This window comes from Pinus tabuliformis, chromosome X (assembly GCF_031772625.1).
Source record: "Pinus tabuliformis cultivar Carrire ecotype Pingquan chromosome X, CPIR1, whole genome shotgun sequence".
In the NCBI taxonomy this organism is placed as follows: Eukaryota; Viridiplantae; Streptophyta; class Pinopsida; order Pinales; family Pinaceae; genus Pinus; species Pinus tabuliformis.
The window spans coordinates 1,716,436,625-1,716,458,071 of record NC_142308.1 but is presented as its reverse complement, the minus strand read 5'-3'; the positions used below and the strand labels follow the sequence as shown (position 1 = coordinate 1,716,458,071).

The 21,447-nt window shown below is 36.6% G+C and overlaps 1 protein-coding gene across 1 annotated transcript in view; it reads right to left on the bottom strand.

Moving 5' to 3' along the window:
• The window catches only part of LOC149146616 (upstream activation factor subunit UAF30-like), a 321,482-nt gene extending 303,976 nt beyond the window's left edge, over positions 1 to 17,506 (bottom strand). The window contains exon 1 of the mRNA XM_089448632.1: positions 16,910 to 17,506. Coding sequence (XP_089304758.1) covers positions 16,910 to 17,229 — 320 coding nt within the window. The 5' untranslated portion in view covers positions 17,230 to 17,506. The remainder of the gene's footprint in view (positions 1 to 16,909) is intronic.
• Between the last annotated feature and the right edge of the window lie 3,941 nt (positions 17,507 to 21,447).

Sequence of the window (21,447 nt, the reverse complement as noted above, 5' to 3'; positions counted from 1 at the left end):
CTCAAATTAACTTAATGGGTTTCAACAGTGAACAACAAATTTTCCTAACCCAAGAGGACCAAGAGGCTCACACTTCGGGTCAGTTCCAAATTCAATCACGGGAATCATTTGATTTTAGGGAGGGATATGACACAGCCGTCTATGAAGTTCACAAACAATATAATCTAAGAAGCAGAAGAATAGATGTCCCTGATGACAATAAACAGAAAGAAACCAAACAACCTACCAAAGCTAAAATCAAGAACTCTACCATACAAACTCCTCCTAAGGCAATTCCTAACCCAAACAGTCCAATAGTTGAGGATGTTTCGGATAATCAAGAACATGATAAACAATCTTCAGCTTCCATTCCTTCCAAAGAAATTGTGGGAGAACCTCCAGAAATTGACATAGAAACAACTTCAGCTCATAACAACATTCCTATAAAAGAGATAAGTACAAAAAATGCTGCAGAAAAAGAAAACCTTGCTGCCCGAAATGCAAAAATTCAAACTGAAAAAGCCTTCAATTTTGAGACCGAAATAGGCAAGTTAAAGATAGCCATTCCACTTTCAGAATTGGCTAAGTATCATGTCTATAGAGAACAAATCAGAAGATCACTTCAAATTTCAGAAAACAGACATGCAATAAATGTCATTGATGACCAACCTGAATTAATTTTTGGCCCCGAAGTGAACGGTAAATCGGTAGATGGAGGGGTTCCTCCATTCTATGTAAGTCTGAACATTCATGATAAAATACTTCACAACGCAATGTTTGATTCCGGTGCTTCTCATAATTTAATGCCCAAATCTGTTATGGAGAAGTTGGACTTAGATATTACCAGGCCATACAAAGACTTGTTCTCTTTTGATTCAAGCCAAGTCAGATGTCTAGGACTAATCAAAGACTTATGTGTATCATTAGTCCAATACCCTGCCAAAACAATTTTAATGGATGTGGTGGTAGCTGATATTCCACCCAAATATGGAATGCTATTGTCTAGGTCTTGGGGAGCAAAACTGCAAGGATCATTACAGTTGGACATGTCTTATGCAACTATTTCAGTATTTGGGCAACCAAAGAAGTTATATAGAGAGACTTTAATGAAGTATGTGGTCAGCAGCCAGGACAAACCCCAAAATTATCCCATTTATTCCATGCATTCTGATATGGACTCCTTCATCCTATACAATGATGAAATTTACCCCCCAACTGATGTCAAGGCTTTGGCTTTAGAGCAAAAAAATTCTACAAATGAGAAATCCAGTGCTCACATTCAAGAAATTTCTATGAACAATGGTATACCAGACACACAAGGGAAACTACATGAAACTGAAAATCCAAATCTCCCTAGTAAGCAAATTTCTAAGACCCCTAATACTAGCTATAATCAAGAAATCCTGTGGTATTTGGAATTTGATGGATCAGTCAATAAACTAGGAGCAGGAGCAGGGATTTGGATACATAATATGGAAAATGATCATGCATAAGGACATGCATGCAGGCTGAATTTTAGATGCACAGGTAACATGGCTGAATATGAAGCCCTCTTGCTAGGACTCAAATTGATCAAAAGCTTAGGGGCAGTTAGAGTATCAATTTTGGGAGACTCTGATTTGGTTATTCAACAAATGAAAGGAAACTTTCTCACAAATGATCTTAGATTAAGGTCTTATAGAGCAGCAACAATTGAAATACTCAATGCCTTTCTAGAAACACAGCTTGCCAAAATTCCAAGGAAACAAAACCTGCATGCTCACAGTTTGGCAACATTTGCCAACACTTGTAAACTGCCATTTGAGCCTAATCATCATTTCACAGCTGAGATTAAACACAGGCCAACTATACCTGACAATGTAAAAAAATTGGCAAGTGTTTGACAATGACACTCAAATTAATAATTTCCTGACCTTAAAAGAAGAATTTTCCAGCACTAATATAGATACGGGCACTGTTGGAGAATTTGATCAAATAGACAAAATTGAAACACACATTTTAGCTGAAACAATAACTCAAATACTGCATCCAACAAAATTTACCAGCAAAGAGTTGCAAGAGCTTAAAGAAATAGACTTGGATGAAGCTGTTGGAGGAGAATCTGAAGTCATTGATTTAAAGGACAATTGTTTACCCACAGGACTAACTCCTCTGGAAGACATTTTTTATTCTAATGATATTTCAAGGAAGCCCAAAATGCAGCCTCTAAATGCAGAACTTGAGGACTGTAATATAGGAACTGAACAAAATCCTAAAATGATTAAATTGTCCAAAACTTTGCCTCCTGACCAAAAGCTAAAGTATGTTGAACTGTTCAAGGAATTTCAGGATGTTTTTGAATGGAGCTATGAAGATCTCAAATCTTATGATACTTCTGTGATTCAACATATAATACCCCTCAAAGAAAATCAAAAGCCTTTTAAATAGAAACTCAGAAGGGTCAACCCTGTACTTCTCCCTCTGATTGAAAAAGAAGTCAAAAGAATGTATGAAGCTGGGATAATTGCACCCATTAGATTTTCAGAATGGGTTTCTAATTTAGTGCCCACTAGGAAGAAAACAGGAGAAATCAAACTATGTGTTGATTTGAGGAATCTAAATAAAGTCTCTCTAAAAGACCACTACCCCTTGCCCAAGATGGACCATATTTTACAAAGGGTAGTAGGTGCCTCTAGAATTTCACTTTTGGATGGGTTTTCAGGCTTCAACCAGATTTTAGTTCACCCTAATGATCAGGAAAAAACTGCGTTTACAACCCCATGGGGAACTTTCAAATATGTGAAAATGCCATTTGGACTCAAAAATGCAGGAGCAACCTTCCAACGTGCAATGGACATAGCTTTTGCTAAAGAAATTCATGATTTCCTGGTCATATACTTAGATGATCTCACTACGTTTTCCAAATTAGATCAGCAACACCTAGAGCATCTGAGACAAGTGTTTTTAATCTGCAGAAAATATGGTATATCACTGAATCCAAAGAAGTCATTATTTGGCCTAGAAGAAGGTAAACTGCTAGGTCACATAATCTCAAAAGATGGCATTAGAATTGATCCAGATAGAATACAAGCCATTCTGCAAGTTCCTCACCCTAGAAATATCAAAGAACTTCAAGCTTTCCTAGGGAAAATCAACTTTTTAAGAAGATTCATACCCAATCTGGCTGAATTAATCAGACTGTTGAACAACATGTTAAAGAAGGATTCCAAGGTCAAATGGACAGTAGAGGCCAAACAAGCATTTGAAGAAATTAAATTGGCTTTAACTAAAACACCAATCCTCACAAGCCCAAAGTTTGATAGGGACTTCATGATATTTTCATTTGTCTCAAAACATACTATTGCTCCTGTCTTGCTACAGAAAGATGATCAAGGATGTGAAAAACCCATAGCTTTCTTTAGCAAAGCACTCAGAGATGCACCTTTAAAATATCAAATCATGGAAAAACAGGCTTATGCACTTGTAAAAGCCATTAAGGACTTCAAAGTTTATATCTTATACTCTCATGTAATAGCTTATGTGCCAAACACTGTTGTCAAAGATATCCTAACTCAGGAAGGAATTGAAGGCAAACGTGGCAAGTGGATAGCTAACATTTTGGAATATGACATTGAAATTAAACCAACAAAGCTGATAAAAGGACAAGGATTAGCTAAACTTATGACTGAAACCAATTTTCAAGCCCTTGATATCAATGAACTGGATAATGAACAGGAGATGGCGACTCCACAGATCAATCAAGCCTTTTTACAATCACCTTGGTATGCTGATATAATTTATGTATTGCTAAACCTGCAGGCTCCTCCAGGGTTATCCAGAACTAAGAAAAGATTTCTGAAAATGAAAGCTTCAAAATTCTGTATTTTAGATGATGCTTTATTTTGGAAAAATCATGAAGGCATTTTACTGAATTGTTTAACAAAGGATGAAACTGACAAAGTGCTGAAAGAACTGCATGCAAGGGACTATGGTGGACATTTGTACTAGAAATCAACTGCTTATAAAATCCTAAGGGCTAGATTTTATTGGCCCACCCTGTTTGCTGATGTAAAGAAATTTGTAACTTCTTACCATAAATGTCAAATCTTTGAAGGCAAGAGAAAGCTTTTACCTTTACCCCTCAAACCAATTTCCACTGAAAGACCATTCCAACAATGGGGTTTAGATTTTATTGGAGAAATTCACCCATCTTCTTCTGGCCAGCATAAATGGATCCTGACTGCCACAGACTATTTTACCAAGTGGATAGAGGCCAACCTTTGTAGGCAAGCCAATGATTCAGTGATCATGCAATTCTTAGAAACCAACATCCTGTCCAGATTTGGCTGTCCTGAAAAGATTATCACTGACAATGCTGTTGCTTTCAAATCCAAGAGAATGATCAATTTTTGTCACAAGTACCACATTACCTTAGGCCACTCCACAGCGTATTACCCTCAAGGTAATGGTCTAGCTGAGTCATCCAATAAAAGCCTGATCAATATCATTAAGAAAGTATTGGAGGAAAACAAGAAAAACTGGCATAAGAAGCTTATCAATGCACTATGGGCAGACAGATTGACCACAAAGAGATCCATCGGAACAAGCCCCTATGAATTGGTTTATGGCATGGAGGCTATTTTTCCTTCATCTTTAGGAGTCCCAGTGATCAAATTGTTACAAGAAGTGCAAGCAGAACCTAATAACATTCAGAGAAGAATTAATCAGACTATTCATTTGCAGCAGACCAGGGAAGAGGTATATCAGAGATCTCAAGTGCTACATGAAAAGCTTAAGAAGATATTTAATAAGAAGACTAAGGCAGAGGACTTTTATATTGGAAACAAGGTTTTGAAATGGGACTCCAGGAGAGAAGATAAAGGAAAACATGGGAAGTTTGACTTCCTGTGGAGGGCACCTTTTATCATCTAGGCTGTACAAGGAAACAATACTTACTTTTTAAAGAGCCTGGATGGTACAGAAGCAGAAGATGGACCAATTAATGGCAGGATGCTCAAGCACTATTTTGATCTGGTTGTCTGAGATATTTTTGTCTTAACCTGTACATGCTTTATATTTAATAATGTCTAGGCTCGGATTGGACAGCAAATTTGCTGAAGTTAAACCCCGAAGAGAAGGCCTTAAGCTTCACAACTGCAACTGTCATAAGTATAATAAAGCAGCCAGCAGAAGCAGATTTCAGAGCAAAAAACAGAGGTATAATTGTTTGGAACAGCTCATGAGAGATGTGTATATCTTACATAGTCCTCTAAGCAGTTTGTTCATTTACAGCAAAGGAAAATTTCAGAATGCAGCAAGAATTGTACATAAGGCCATCTGACCTGCTGTTATTGACTTTTCATCAAGAAAAGCCATCCCCAAGTGGAGCCACTGTTAGGTTCCTATACCAATAGGTGTCATTTTTCATGATTGACATTGAAGAGCTCTAATATGTTCATACCTTTGGCTGGTTGCAAAGGTTTTCCATATTCCAAAGAAATCAAAAAAGTTAAAAAATGTAAAGAGGTTATGCCCTAAAAGAAAAATCAAAGGGCAAGAAAAATGAAATGGTCAAGAAAATGAAAGAAATGAACCCCGAACAAAGGACCATGAAAGTGTGCAAGTCCAAAATGCCACTACTGTTCAATTTTTGTAAAAATCTGATGGTGGACAACGTGTTCATTTATGCCACCATGGATGGATGGCCAAACAGTTTAATCTTGGCCAGTTCATGTTTGAATTTACTTGTCTTAGAGATAGAGAAATAATACCTGTCCAAACTGTTCAATCTTGGCAGGTCAATAGATAAGTAGAGAAGCAAAGGAGCTTAACTGTTAAATCTGAGCCCATGGATGTTATAGGGGTAGATATAGATAGGGTTGCAATGAAAAGAAAAAGGATTGAAAGGGTCTGCTAGTCCAAGTGCACCCATAGAAAAGAAGAAAAAATGTTAGGAACAGTAGGCAAGGTAGGCAGTTTTAGTGTTGCAGAAGCATGCTTATGGTTAACTTTGTTTCTCAAAAATGTTCATCTTATTGTTATCATAAGTACCATGGCAGCTGTTTCGTTACAAATCAAGTGAGGCATGACTAACTTCCCTTCACACTACTCCAAAAATCACTTACTAACCTCCCCCAAGGATATTGAGATCTGCTTAATACTCCTAGATCACTCCATTTCATGAAAAAGCCTAAGTAAAATAACATTCTTGCTTTAGGCAAAGAAGCCACATTTCTTGTGTAAAAACCTGTTTCTCTTTTCATTCCCTTAGCCTAAGTTTCTTAACACTAGACTTAGCGCTTGCTTCCAATCATATCCATATTGACCAATAACTTTATTATATAAATCCCTAGCAAGATTACCCTTCCCCGTATTATCTATGTAAAATAAAACCCCAAAGTATTAATATCCCGCCCCGGTTTAGTTATAAACCATATCATTATGTAACCCGAGGATTAAAGGTTTATCATAAACCTTGTAATAACCCTTCGTACGCGACCATGGGATTTATTTGACCTTTGGTTAATTAAATAACCAAACCCGTAACCCCGTTAACCAAAGGTAATACCCCCGAAAACATTAAAAAACTTTGATTTAATTGATGGGTTCCGCGCCCTAACCCTCCGTCCCATCCAACGAGCGCCAACCGTCTGATCGGCGCTCTCCCATCGGACGGCCCACACTAATATCGCAAACCCCTCTGCCGCGGTACTTTAACGCCCAAGGAACTGTGGTATTGCCGCCCGTACCTGGGACACGCGGCACCCTCCTGCCGTGCTCGTTGCCCCTCCGCCCGAAACCACCTTAGATCATAAGCAGTGCAGGCCTATACCGCTTACTGCCCTCCCACTGACACCGCCCAATGACGTCATTGCCACGTCACCTTCACGTCACCCTTCCGTACCCTCCACTACGCAACAAACTACCCCGTCATGCTGACGTCATTCGACCAAAAAGCACCAAAACCCCGCGAAAGCCAAATTTTTGTTAAAAAGTCGTAAAAACGTCATTTTCGCCCATTTCTATTCGTTCTTTTCTGCGAAACTGTTGCACGCAATCTACGTCCACCTGATTGTTTGAAGTGTACAAGTCTACCACCCGGCCAAGCAAGTTCTAGTGTCGTGCCCAGCATTCCATCCTGCAACCAGCAATTACTCTGTTCGCTTCTAAAAAACAGGTATTTACCCAGTTTCCTCCCGAACCCGTAATTTCAGTTTTTCTCTGCAAAATTTTCCCAAAAGAAGCCAAATTCGAGTTGAAAAACAGTTTGTTTATTCATAAAAAAACTCCCAGAACTCTTGTTTTGCTTACTTTTGCTACAAAAACCCGAATTCCAATTTTAACAGTATGGAAGCTCCGGTGGCCCTGAACATTGCTCCTCTCAATGCACCTCACAAAGACCTGGAGTGGTTGCCCTTGGCTGATAGAGATTTCCAAATTCAAGACTTAATTGGTGACAAAAAACACCTCCAGGCATTTTGTGAAATTAGGAACAGTCACCAAAGTAACTCTAATCTCTATGGAATATGGGAATCCAACTTGCCCATGTACTACCTCCCCTCAGTAAATGTTTTCCCCGATATTATCCGCCTATGCTGTGCCAATTATGAACCTACCCAAAGAGCAGTCAAGACTCCATCTGGAACTGTTCTCTTTTACATAACTCTTGAGTCCATCAATGAGATGTTGCACTTCAAACCCATTCAGCCTCTGGCTCCTCTTTCTATGGGATTCCTGCTTGAGCAGGGCCCTAAACTGTCCAATTCAGAGATAACCCGCATTGCTAAAAGGTTTATAAGACCAGAGCGCCAACCCCAAGGCCCGCCTCCATATTTGCATGTCTGGTTCAATGAAATAGGCCAACTCTTAGTTGATATAATATCCTATGTCCTAGGATTTAAGACAAGTGAATATGTTGATGAGACCACATTAGTTTTGTTGTCCATGTTTACTCCAGGACAGCGTCCTGCTGTCAAGTATGACTATGCTACTTTCATTGCAAACAAGATCCATCTCCAATTCTTGAGTCTAGACAGAGAAGAAGTCTTCAAGTACTCATCCTATATATATCATCTGTTCCTATACTATCAAACATACAGTTTTCACTTTCCCATCAAAAAATTAGATGCTAAAGGAGACAAGAGGTCTGTGATCTTTAAACCTCAGCCTTCCACCATGTTTCTAGGTCCCCTTATACCTACTGTGAATTCATTGACTTGTTTATATATCTGGTCTCCTCTCTACTGATGAGAACTCTTCCTCCTAGATTCTCTGGTGATATGCAGAAGATTTTACAGCTCTCCAAAAACTACAGAATAGGTGACTAGTACCTCTACCAGAATCACTCTGAAATCAGAATATATGGCTGTGAGTTGTGCCCCTATAAGCTGCCCAAGTATGTGCCTATGAGACTGTTTGCACTGGAGTATTTCAGGCAACTTATCAATGCAGATTTAACTCACTTTTGCAGTGCAAAGAAAAAGGCCCAGTTGAGAATAAGAAACCAGTTAGGCCCTTTTATCATTAACAAGAGGGAAGCATGGGAAGATGCTGATAAGATATTGGGGGAAGAACTTAGATTGAAGAAAAGTTTCTGGTGGGTATCATATGACCCAAATGGCTTTCTCAGTGACAGAAAAGTAAAAAACAGGCTATCAGCCTATAAGCATTCTAGGATCCCTGAAGTAGAGCAATTTGCTAATCAGGATGAGTGGACAAAGGGTACATTAATAGAAGAACTTACCCAGCAAGAAGTGATGGAACAAGCTATCAAAGATCTTGAAAAGATGCTTGACTTGGACTCTTTTGGACAAGTATCTTTCGAGCTGCCTCAGCAAGCAGGAGTGGGCACATCCGCTGCTGGAACTTCTCAGCAGCCTACACAAGAAAGCGCTACACCAGCTATAGGGACATCAAAGGGCAAAGAAGTGCTAGAGATAGAGCAGCAAATAATGACAGATCAGCCAACAACATCAAAGGAACAGGACCAAGGGCAAATTCCCCCTACCCAAACCAAAGCACCAGAGATACCAGCGTTACAGACTCCTCTTAATGAGGAAAAGGGCAGGAAAAGGGACAGGGAAGAAGGCACACCTATGAGTGGACTAGCAGAGCAACCAGGGGCAAAAAGGCAAAGAATAAACCCCTTATCAGAAGATGAATTTATTGAGGAAACCACAGGCAGTCTAAGAGGGGAAAAGATGGTCAGTCACGAGACATCCCCAATGATAGAAACATCCACCAGCTCTCACAGGCAGGACCTAGGCAGGCAGCATAGTGTGGAAGTTTCATCCACTAGGCCGCAAAGCAAACAAGGGTCGGATATCAACATTCACGGAGATAAAGACCCAGAATGACCCATTGAGGCTGCAACTTTACAATCAGTTTCTCAAAATGACCCCCACCAACCAGCAAAGGTTAATGTCTGCATATGACATTAAAGAAGGTAAAATGATCTTGAGCCATTTTAAGCCTAAAGTGCAACAGCCACAATCAGCAGCTGACTATATCAGGACAAATCTGGAGGTCCTTGCCAAAGACATTCATCCAATGGACCAGATTGAGTTGCACAAGCAAACTGGAGAGATGGTCTACTCCACATTGGCAGATAAGGCAATGTTGGCTCATAAATTGCAAAACTCATTAAACAACACCTCTGCTCAACTAGATCTAGAGAAGGCATCTTCTTTAGCCAAGGACAACAGAATAAAGTCCTTGGAAGATATTATCGTCGAGCTGGGACATGATCCCAAGGATGCCAAAGGAATAAAAGCATTGATTAAGAAGAAGGAAGAGGACATTGCTGCCCTCAGAAAACAACTGAAGCTGCCTACTACTATGCATCCACAAACTTCAGAGGTTGTACAGCAGAAATCAGAGGAGGACATGATGGACCTGCTTATGATGATGAATGAAAGGTTAAGTGAGACAGAGCAGGCATTGGAGAAAGTATTACAAGAAAAGCAGGGAGAGTCGACCTCCCAACCACCTGAAATAGCTCCAACAGTCACAACTGCTCCTCCTACAGGTATAACAGCAGTGCCTCTCACCGTCTCGGCATCAGCAACAGAAATCACCATAGGTACATCAGCAATAGCAGCTACAACAGCAGCAGGCAGCAGCACTACCATGACTACAGAGGAGTTAATAAAAGCCATGGAGGAATTAAAACTCCAAGTATCAGAATTGAAAGAAGCCAAAGAGAAATTGGCAAAATTAGAAGTAAGTTATGATAAATCCAAGATGACTGTGGCAAAAAAGACAAGAGAGGTTAAAGCATTAGAAAACAAGGTGAAAGCATTGGAAAAGGACCTCTCTTTGGATAAACCTCTGGGAGAAATTAAAGGCATCTTGTGGGCCAACATCAATCAATCCATTAGTAGTGTGTGGAGATCTTTTCAGGCTATATATGAGCAGATTGACTTAATAGCAGTAGCCCAAGTGGAAATTCAAAAGGCCAGAACTTTATTGGGACATATGCCCGAACAGGCCAACAGGCTAATCCATTTTTTAAACACCAAGACCAGTGAAGAATTAGCAGCACTGGACATCAGAGACAGGACAGGCACCATTCTAACAGTCAAAAGAGTTATGACCATGAGAACCCCGATGCAAAATTTGGAGAGGAGGTGCCAGGACATGCAAGTGGAGATAAATTCTTTTATAGAAAGATTTGCAATTTTGCAAGAAAAGGGCTTGCCAAGTCTGTTGGGGAGTAATCGATGCCTGTTGAGACAAGTTGAGTACACACACAAGTTGAGTAAACATGCTGCTGATCAAGTAAATGCCTCATCAAGTACTTCAGGAGAGAAAGCACTTCCCTCTGGCCAGGCCCTCTACAACAATTTGGAAAATCTATTTTATATTGAGCATGAAGTGAAACATCTTATTACAGTCCAGCCTAATTTCTTCAGGTACACAGACGCTGACGAGACTTTGAGAAAGCTGCAAAGGCATAAGTTACCAGAAGAGCAGTGGTGGCAAAGCATGTTGGAAATTCTATAGACATATTTCTGATATCTTTTATATTCTCGGTAAATCGAAAGTTTTGGTACCATGTACCATAAAGCAGAGAATAGGAATGGATGAGAGTCATGTGGAACAACAATATCAAATCAGAATTAAAAACGCCCAAGAAAGTCGGGGCAACAGTGCGGAATATTAGTGGAAAACAGCTACCAGCCGACTCACCGAGCCTACAGTCAACACATCTCACCAAACTAAGCAGCCAGCACAACAGCATTTACTTCCTCATTTATTTCTTCACTGTTTTCAAGACTACGTGTCTCTGTTTCTTGTAAAAACAATAACTCATCAGTAGATATTATCTCCTTGAGATATTTTGTAATATTTTTGCATAAGTACCTCCCCATTCGAAGTATTGGGGTTGGTGATGCATTCTTAGACTGCGCTGTAACTCTGAAAATTTTTTGAATACAAAAACTGTTGGAATCCATTGTTGCTGGACTCTATGAATATGGAATTGATAGCAGAGGACTTGTTACAGAACTCTTGAATCAACTTATGGATCAATAAGTCCTTCTAACTTGTGTTTTATAGTTTTCTTGTCTATTATATCACCTATGTTTCATGATCTAAATAATAGAGAAAAAGAATAACTCAGAATTTGCATGTTTGCACTGTGTTCAGTCTCTGTTATTTTTAATGTTTTCTTCAGAATTAGCATAAACAGGAATTCTTAATTGCTCCTGTTTCCCCTGGTTCTTTCATCTTGAATATTAGCTAAGGAATTCTTGACTGCTCCTTAGCAGTAATCATCCATTTTCCCTCTATCAACATGCTAAAGAATTCTTAATTGCCTTTCACCCTCTGACTTCATTCCATCTGATCCCAGCCTATAAATTGTTTCATGATTGATTACCTTGCTCTGTAGTACCATCCTCTGTTAAAGAAACCATATCCAGCAGTTTATCCTCATAGACTCCATTAGCCCAATGGACTGAACTTCTCAGACTTACACCCCTGTTCGATTGAATATCACCATCCAAACTCAAAACAAAACCCTTGTACTTCATAACTAGCCTAATATACCTCAAAACAAAGCTAAATTATCAAGAGAGAGCCCTCTCTGGATGCAGATTGGCTAGAATCTGTGTCAAAAAAATTGGTTTGTGGTTACCTCGGTCGTATTCCCTTTTCTTACAACTTTTGGGGAACAACCTAAGTGATAACAGCTTCAAGAAGCAGTGGCATTGTCCACTACCGAAGCTGAATATATAGCTGCTTTAGATGCCAATAAAGAAGCAATCTGGTTAAAGGGTCTACTTGATGAGATTGGAAGGACGCAGGAGAAAGTGAATGTACTTTGTGACAGTCAAAGTGCTATTCATTTGGCTACAAATCTTGCTTATCATAGCAGAACCAAGCACCTTGATGTAAGGTATCATTTTCTGAGACATGTGATCGATGGCGGAAAAGTAGCTCTTCAAAAGGTCCATACGCAGGAGAATTGTGCAGACATATTCACAAAGCCAGTTACAGTAGAGAAGTTGCGATGGTGTTTAGCTTCTCTTGGCTTGCAAAAAAGATGATGAATGGGCATGGGCAAGGGATTAGGAAAATTGTTGTCAAGGTGGAGTTTGTTGGAAGTTTGACAACTAATTATGTAAATTTGGGTAAAATGTAACAAGTTAGGTTTATACCGAATCATCGGTTATGTAACTGAGGAGGCACATATAAAACCAAATGAATGCCTGAACTATTGTATGGAGAATCATTATTGATTGAATAGAGATTCCAATCCCTTGCCCCGTGGATGTTTCCTTGACACCCTGTCAAGGTTTTACCACGTAAATCCTATGTTGTTACTTGTGTGTGTGAATTCAGTTTTCAATCAGTTATATGCTTTCTTGGTCAATGTATAACTAAATGTTTTCCTTCTTTACTCATTTCCCTATTCGAACAACAACAGTCACTAAGTTATAACAAGAAATCAAATAAAAGAATAGAAATGGATTATGGCAACAACATATGAAATATAATTGGGCAGAATATCAACTCAAAAATTGCATTAAATGAATAACTTTGTACAACATGAAGGTTTACAACACATCTACTATCCATTACTGACTATCTAATCACTATATCATTATGATATTTAGAAGGTGAATAATAAATATGCTCTGAGGCCAAAGTTTTCTGTCTGTTCATATCTATTATTACATAGTTATACGAGTGCCAAGAACATAAAGAGGTTGACGGTGATTCGTTGTGATTGTTGACTTATGTAGGGTTATTTGAGCATGTCCACAACACAGATATTAGCATCTCCACAACACAAAATGTTGCTACTTTAATTTGCGACTAGAGTTGTGTGACCATACTTAGACAATAACTATGGAATGAACCCGTATCAGCGTGACTCCTCCAATCATGGTTTATTCAATCTCTTGACTCCATTTGAGACTGCTTCTCTACTAGTTCTACATCCATCCAACCAAAAACCACCAATGCAGCCAAAACTCGCATGCTTTTGGCTCACAAATCTATTGCTCCAACAACTTAGAAGGTCTATCACCACTCATATTAATGGTGAATAAAGTGAAAAATAGTTATAAACTCGTACAACCCCTTCCTAATTAATTTGTTTACTCATATTGCACCTTTCATATTAGTAACTTACACAGCCCTCTTCATATTGACAATTTGTATGATGGTTTTCGTATTTTTTAATATTGCACATCAATACAGAGATAAGTGCAAGTCTACAACCACAAAATTCTAAGGCCAAAACTAAAGCTCATGCTGTTGTAGTAAATGTTTATATGTGTAGCTTGAAATTAGAGGAAAATTGCAATAAAATTGCCTCCTTGACAGTGCTTTAGTTCCACTATTCTTCAACACTAATGGTGGTTTGTTTACACTGAGTATGGTGCAATAATCAAACCCAGAACCAAACCTTTATAGTATATGTGTAGTACAATGAAGATATGAGGAAAGATTTGATATCTAAGTATGTCCAAAAGCATATAAGGATTTCATTTTTCATAGCAATGGCTGAAATTGCTGCAATTATCAAGGGAAGGGAAATTGTGCATTAAATGAGAAAAAAATATTCTGATAAAGAAGACAATGGTTGTAATATTTTCTATTTATAATAGTCCTTGTGTATAGAGTGAGTTAATAAGTAGACAAACTTTTTTTTTCGAGTGAATGCCTTTTTCCACCGAGGTAAAGTTGTGCCTTGATACTCTCATTTTTTCGAAAATTCCAATAATCTGGGTTGTTTTAAAATGGGCCAGAAGTATAAGAACAAAGATCTATGGTCAAGGTCCCATCAATCAAATGAAACTATGACTTCTAGCAAACTTCTAACAGGATTTGGGACAAAATTTCAAATGAGTTTGTTTACTTATAAACTTAACTTAGGTAGGACAGCCCATTAATATATGTAGATAATTTCCTTTTAAAAACAGGTCAGCTTCATAAATGAGCATTACAGCCTGCTGTTAATGAGCAAAGCTATTACTAAGTGGTACAAAAGCCATAAATGGGTCCTTTCCTATATTTTAAGTTTTATTCCTTTTTCTTACAAGACTATTTGCTCCTTTCTTAAGAAAGGTTGTCCACTAATGATTTTGAAGATGTATTTTGTTGTGTTAGTTACTGAGTTGATATGGAGGACCACAACAAATAAGGGAAAGGTGTGGATACTAAGGGCTGATTAAAAAATGTAAAACAGCACGAGGTATTTTGAAAATATTGAGTATAGAGGAAACTAGGAGAGGTGGATCCTTAGTCCTAGTTTCAAAGTGTATAGGCCAATCAATAGGTGAGATAAAAGGGAACTTGAAAGTTCTCTATTCAATGAATCAGTGAAGTGATGGAAAGAACATAGAAAAGCATACTTAACCAACTGTTGATCCAACCTAAGGAAACAACACCCACTCCTGCAATAAACAATAAAGGCCCATTACATGTTCTTAGTGCATATAAATGTCATATTACCATATGCTGTACCTTTTAGCTTATCAAATCATAATCCATTCTATGAGATTACAGCAGTCAACATATACAGTTGTTTAGGCATGAAGCTCTGTTAAACAAGTTCTGTAAACAGAATGATTTCTACTACAATAAAATGGGTGATCTCGTGGTAAAGATACTAGTACGATTACAATTCATCTAGAATCGACACTAGCAAAGGGGAATGCTGTAGAAGAAAACAGAATAACAATTTTTGCCATGAAATCGAATTCAAAGGGGCATCTGGAAGAACAAAGGATAGGTGTTAGAGTTTCATTGGACAATACTCGCAGGTCTCACTCTTTAGCCTTGTTATGTTTTTCATCCAAGCAAGTTTTGTACCTATGGTTACAACCTTTGGTCTTTTGTCTATATGTCGAAAGCCAGTGGAACTTTGAAAAGTGAGTTTGTTGAGTCCTTGACCCAAAAATAAAGCTTTTTATCTTTGACTTATGTGTAGATTGATGTCAAGGTACCACTGTGATCTATGCTCTGATTAATTCATGTGCATGTGCTCTAGGTGAGCCCCAGAGTAACACTACATACGATAGCCATTCAGACTTGGCAGGAAACACTCGAAACAAAATTCTATCACTACTGACAACAGTCAAATTGTTTTGATTCCTTTGTCCGCCCATTTGAACTTTTGCTTGTTTTCCTTCACCGCCAAGTTAATGTGGAATTTTTGTGCATCATTTTTTCATGAAGAGTTTGTTCTCTCATAAAGCTACAAGTTTCCTCGAATATTAAACAAAGATATTCAAACCAGAGTCTTGTGCAATGAATAACCTATTAAGAAATCCCTAATCAAATCCTATGGCATCCTACTACAAGAAAGGAGCAGATTGCACCTCGTCTAAGGTTGAATTTTGTCCGCCTCAATTTTTCATTGTCAGGTTTGGCTTGGGCTGCAAATGCCACTATGAGGAATGTTCACATTTCCTTGTTCCAAATAACATGTACTGAGCATCTTATTGGCTTCTAGTAAACAACTAAATTACTGTAGCTTATCTATTAGTCTATAAGTTATTTTGTGGTACTTTCATACGTAATATTACCTTTCTTGATTGAATGCCAAAACCATATTGGTAGAATTTTCTACCAGTATGATCCCTCAAAACATATTGGCCATATGCTACTGCATTAGTACTAAACCTAACAGGTGATGAAGTCTCATGTTATTGTGCCAGTTCATGGAATGTGTTCTCAGGGATAAGGAGTTGAAGGATATACAAAGCCCCTTGATAGCTCACAATGCTTTCTTAAGTCAGTATTCTTGTGAGCAGGTGCACATGTACCCAAATGGGTATTGATTTCCACTGTTATGTGTTTCCTCTCTAAATGCTGCCAATATGATATGCGTAAAAGATCACCGCATTTATACAGTAGAATCCCAAAAGGATGCCTCAGAAGAGCTTATATCTTCTTTTTCCTCTGAAGACAAAGTTGGCCTAGACCTTTGTATCAAAGTAACTTCGGGCATGAAAACACTGTCCTAGCTTAATGGGTTAATTATTCTTTATTGTTCTCTTCATGCGAGGTAAACCTGGTTAGGGATTTCCTTCCACGTTAATGTGATTGTGTGCTTTGTAGGTCACCATCCTTTATTGTTGTCTCCATGATGTCTTTTCATGCGTAATTTTGTTAAAAATCAAAGTTATATATTCAGGATTTCATTTCACTATTCTTTCTAATTATGGAAGTAAAATCATGATGATAAAAAAAATCATTAGAAGCTGTTACATACCTTCTCAGAGACAATGACAAAATGAATTCATAACAAACATAAACATAAAAGTTATATTTTAGCAATAAAAAAACATACGAATTCCTTAAACTCTGCAAAATATGAGTAAAATAGAAAACCAAAGCCATGTCACTATAATAAGGAAACCAAAACGAACAAATAGCTAACATATAATGCTAAAAGCTCATAACTTCAAAGCCATACTCGTTAAAAGCTCACCTCTCTTTGATGGGCTCCTCAATGTTCTGCTCCTTCGCCCCCGTGTGGGCACTTTCTTCATTGCCAGCAGCAACTTCCACATTAGCTTCTAGCTGAGGAGGAGAGCTATGCTCATTGTGAGCCCAAGCTGAGACGAGGGGATGATGGCACTGTATATAGAGATTAATTTGGTGGCTGATAAATGCTTCTTTGTCACCCAATTTAACTCCAAATTCTCCCTCCAGCTTCTGTCTTATGCTATCTGCTGTGGTGATGGAACTGAAATCCATCTCTCTTAACAGCGTTTCAAGCCTGCCCAGTAATTCTTCATCAGAAACCATGGTATCCTCTCCTCTGTTTTGGTTCTACAATGCTACTAACTGACCCCAACTAGATTATCAGTATTCCTATTCCCATGAACCTGGAAAGTATTTGGCCTTCAGGCTCTGCAACTGATGTCAGTGCTCCCTGAGAGTTTTTACATACGACCACCTCCTTAAGCTATTGGCGAGTTTGCCTCTCAGCCTATGTGTATGATCCCCCAACTTTCACAACAAACCCACGTATTGATCGATGTAATTCAATCCCATATGCATTGGTATCTAACCACCTCCTTATACTAAAATCTCCATCAATTAAATATATATTTTTCTCGTAAGTGTATCTTTGTGCATTCACCTTTTCACCAACCATGAAATATCCAAACTCTAGCTAGTGGGCCTTAAAATATGTCCATGGCCCATATACACCGGGTTGTTCAACATTTTAGCTGGTTAAGTCACCTAGGAAGGTTGATGACATTTAAATTTCATTCTCATGTAGATATGAATGACTTCCAGAACTTTGGTTTTTATATGTTGACCCTACAATGTATATGATGTAAGAATGACTTCAAAACATTAAAATTTAAAATTCTATATCTCAATTTTACTTTACAATATGAATAATGTATAATATATATATGATTATAAAATTATATTTAATTAGTTATATATAGATTTGATAATCATATATATAATTAGAATTTATAATCTTTAATATTTTCATTTAGTTATTTAAAAATAATTATTGTAAATATTTATAATGAAATGTCAATAAATTTAGTAAGATTAAAGTTTAACTGAATGGGCTCCAAAACATTAACTTTTAATATTAAATTTTTAATTTTTAATGACAATTCTACAATGTGAATGATGTATTCAATTATGTATATTGGTCATCGTAGAATTAGAAGTGATGAACTCCTTAACATTATATCTTTAATTGGTCATCTAAATCTACTTGTATGTGTCCTTCACATAAGTTTGTGATGAAACACATGTTTGGAGCTAATGCAATAATGGTTTGATATTGAAGTTTTCATTAATATGCTTGTATATTCACCGAGATTTAACTTTCTTGTAAGCATGAATAAGTTGTTAGAATTTGGTGCAAGTATTGAGTTATTTTGATGGAAGATTGTCTCATGTCAAGCCAACTGTTACTTTTTTAATTGGAATCAAGGGCAAAACTTAGGCGATTTTGACCCAAAAAAAACTTATAATCACCATATAAGAAAAAATAAAGTACTTGTGATTAATACTTTGCCCTTTAAAATTTGTTTCACTTATCAAAATGAGATATTGATAAATTTAAATGCATTGTAATAAAAAACATATATGTAGTGAATAGTCAATAGCGTTCCTTTCAAAGCCACTTAAATCTTACTAGTTGCCTCAAGTGGAGGTTTCACCAAGTGATTTTGCATAAAAGTGTAGTGTTTAAGCATAATTAGTGAATAAGATAGAAATGTCAAAATATTAGCGTGCTTGAAATTTGAAATCCTACTTTTCATATCGAAAAAAAAAATGGTTTCACAACTAAAAAACCAAAGTACAGCTCATCTTATATAAACATGTTTATCATATATGTCTAGAAAGATGCATATATATACTCACATTCAACTTACATTGTATGCTGACAATAATGTCTTTGGAAGAAAATATTTTTGTATCATCAAAACTATAAAACCTTATATACACAATTTTGATTTTCAACCTTGGTTGTTCACTAGATTTTGGTTTAATGGTTAAGAGAGGGTAGTGGTATTTTGCAAAGTATAAACTTTAAAATCAGCAACAACTCCATTATCACCTCTTGTAACACATTTCACCCATACAAACACCCTCAATGTCTTAACTAAAAAATTGTTAATAGTTCGTCTTAAGAATATAAATCCTAAAAATCCTAGTTTCTCATAATATGTGTTATTTGTAATTATTTTCAAATAATTTATTTATTTTAACTAAGAAAATATTAAGAAAAATATTTTATTAAATATTGTGTTTTGGTTAAAATTTGGTATCCATAAAAACAAAGTTTTAAATTCTTTCACCAATACAATTTGAAATTGTTAAAAATAATATTTTAAAATGATTGTATATTCTTTATTGTAACCACTTCCATTTGTGTGAGTAATGATGTATAGCTACTTAGTTAGTGTCTTGATTTTTAACCAATTCCATTTGTGTGAGCAATGATTTCTAACTACTTAGTCCATTCCCTTTGCCATGCATGTTTCTTTTCCATGATTCCTTAGTTGGTTCATATTGATTTTGTGGCTACATTGATTCCTTCTTCATGCCACAATTATTGGGTGAATATATTAATAATTGGTTGTAGTGCACATGGAAGAAAAGGAGAACATCAATATGAAGGGTAAATAATCAATAAGATACATGCATAATAATATTGATATCAATGCAAATGAAATGTAATAATTATATCAAAAGTCAATTTAAAAAATTATTAGGTTATCAATTAATTATCCAATAAAATTATATTAAAATTGTTTGTATGTGGTTTACTCTGAAAGTGAAATTGAGGGTGTTGTAATTAATTGTAATAAGTCATTTTATGTTTTAATATGCATATATGTTTGTTTTTCTCCAAACAAAATATTATTTTTATGTTTAGATTAAATGGAAATGGTATTTTTGTGTGTGAATATTACGCTTATAATATATTTTAAATGTTATGAGTGCATTCATAAAAAATCTTATACAATAAATATGCAAGTAAACATTTATTTTGATACAAAACAAAAATACCAAGAAAAAGAGTCAATAATTAATTAGTAAAATGCCCTTTGATTTTACCTTTTCTTCTTTTCAACCTTTTAATACAATCCCCATCTCCCGTCCCCCCACTAAATAAACTTCCACATGAACTAGTTGTAGATTAGAAGTTGGATGTCTAGGAGTTTACATGGTGTGCCAAATTCTTATCAAAATCAAAATTCTCAAGTTAATGAAGTCAAAACATTCCCCATGCTGGGGCTTCATTTGCACCTATCACCCTCAAGGGGATAATCTATGTATTTTGGTTATCTACTCTATCCACCAAGGAGAGCATTTATTCCTCAACTTGGATGATTGGACATCCACTAGTATCATCCTTTGAGACTGATGTCTATGGATTTTTTGCATTATGTGCCCTCCTTAACATCCAACTATTGTTGCTGAAATTTTTAACATCCTTTAAGTTCTAGTTTATGTCATTTTTCCTTCTAGAATAAACACATGTTGCAAGACATGGATCCAACAAATGTTATGCTTGTTAACAAACTCAACATCAGAAAGTTGTATGTTCATAATCCATTTCTAAAGCTCATTAAGAACCTTTTCTTTGAAGTATAATATTATATGATAATAACTCACAAATATTGGTCTCCATACATATGTAAAAAGACATGATTAATTTGAATAATATATATTTTTAAATATCTACATCCATCTTGATATCTTCAAAAAGAATTAACTCACAAAAATGTATGAATGGATTTGGGAGGGATACCAAAATAGACATTTTAGTGACAAACATCTTCGTTGGGTTAAATTTTTGGAACCAGGGAATAACAAAATATCACTATTCCCTAAAACCAAGGACCTTCCTCAAAAAACTTATGAATTCAGTAACATTATGAAATTGGACAATAAAAACTACCTTTTGAAACAAGATATATGTCACACTCATTTGTTCAAATTATATAGTCACTAGTACAAATATGATGGACGAGGCTAGAATCCATTAAATTAGCATATTACTACCATGGGTTCTTAGTATGATAAAATTTTAAATATTATCTCTAACATGGGAATCTCCTCTAATTCCTCCATAATGTACACATTGGGTAGATGAGGTGGCGCATTGCAAATGGTTTGCTATCAACTACATCCCTAAATAAACAACCCATAGACAAGGAAACTATAACCTTACCTCCTTATCCCTTGTGAAGATAAAGAACTAGGGATAACATTACATTTTTACCAATTTTATAATGTAAAGGCACATAATTATCGTATCATTGCTTTCTAGAAAATAAACTATGTTGTCAAGTTATTGATATATGCTCCCCTAACCCCCACTTGTTTCCTATAATTTTAGCTTAATGGATGCAACAAATGCCCACTATTGTACTTGCATTGTGACTATCTTATCCTTGTATGATCTTACTAGTATTTTGAAGGACTCCACATGATCATTGTCACCTTTATTGTAAAAAATATCTCGAAGAAAAG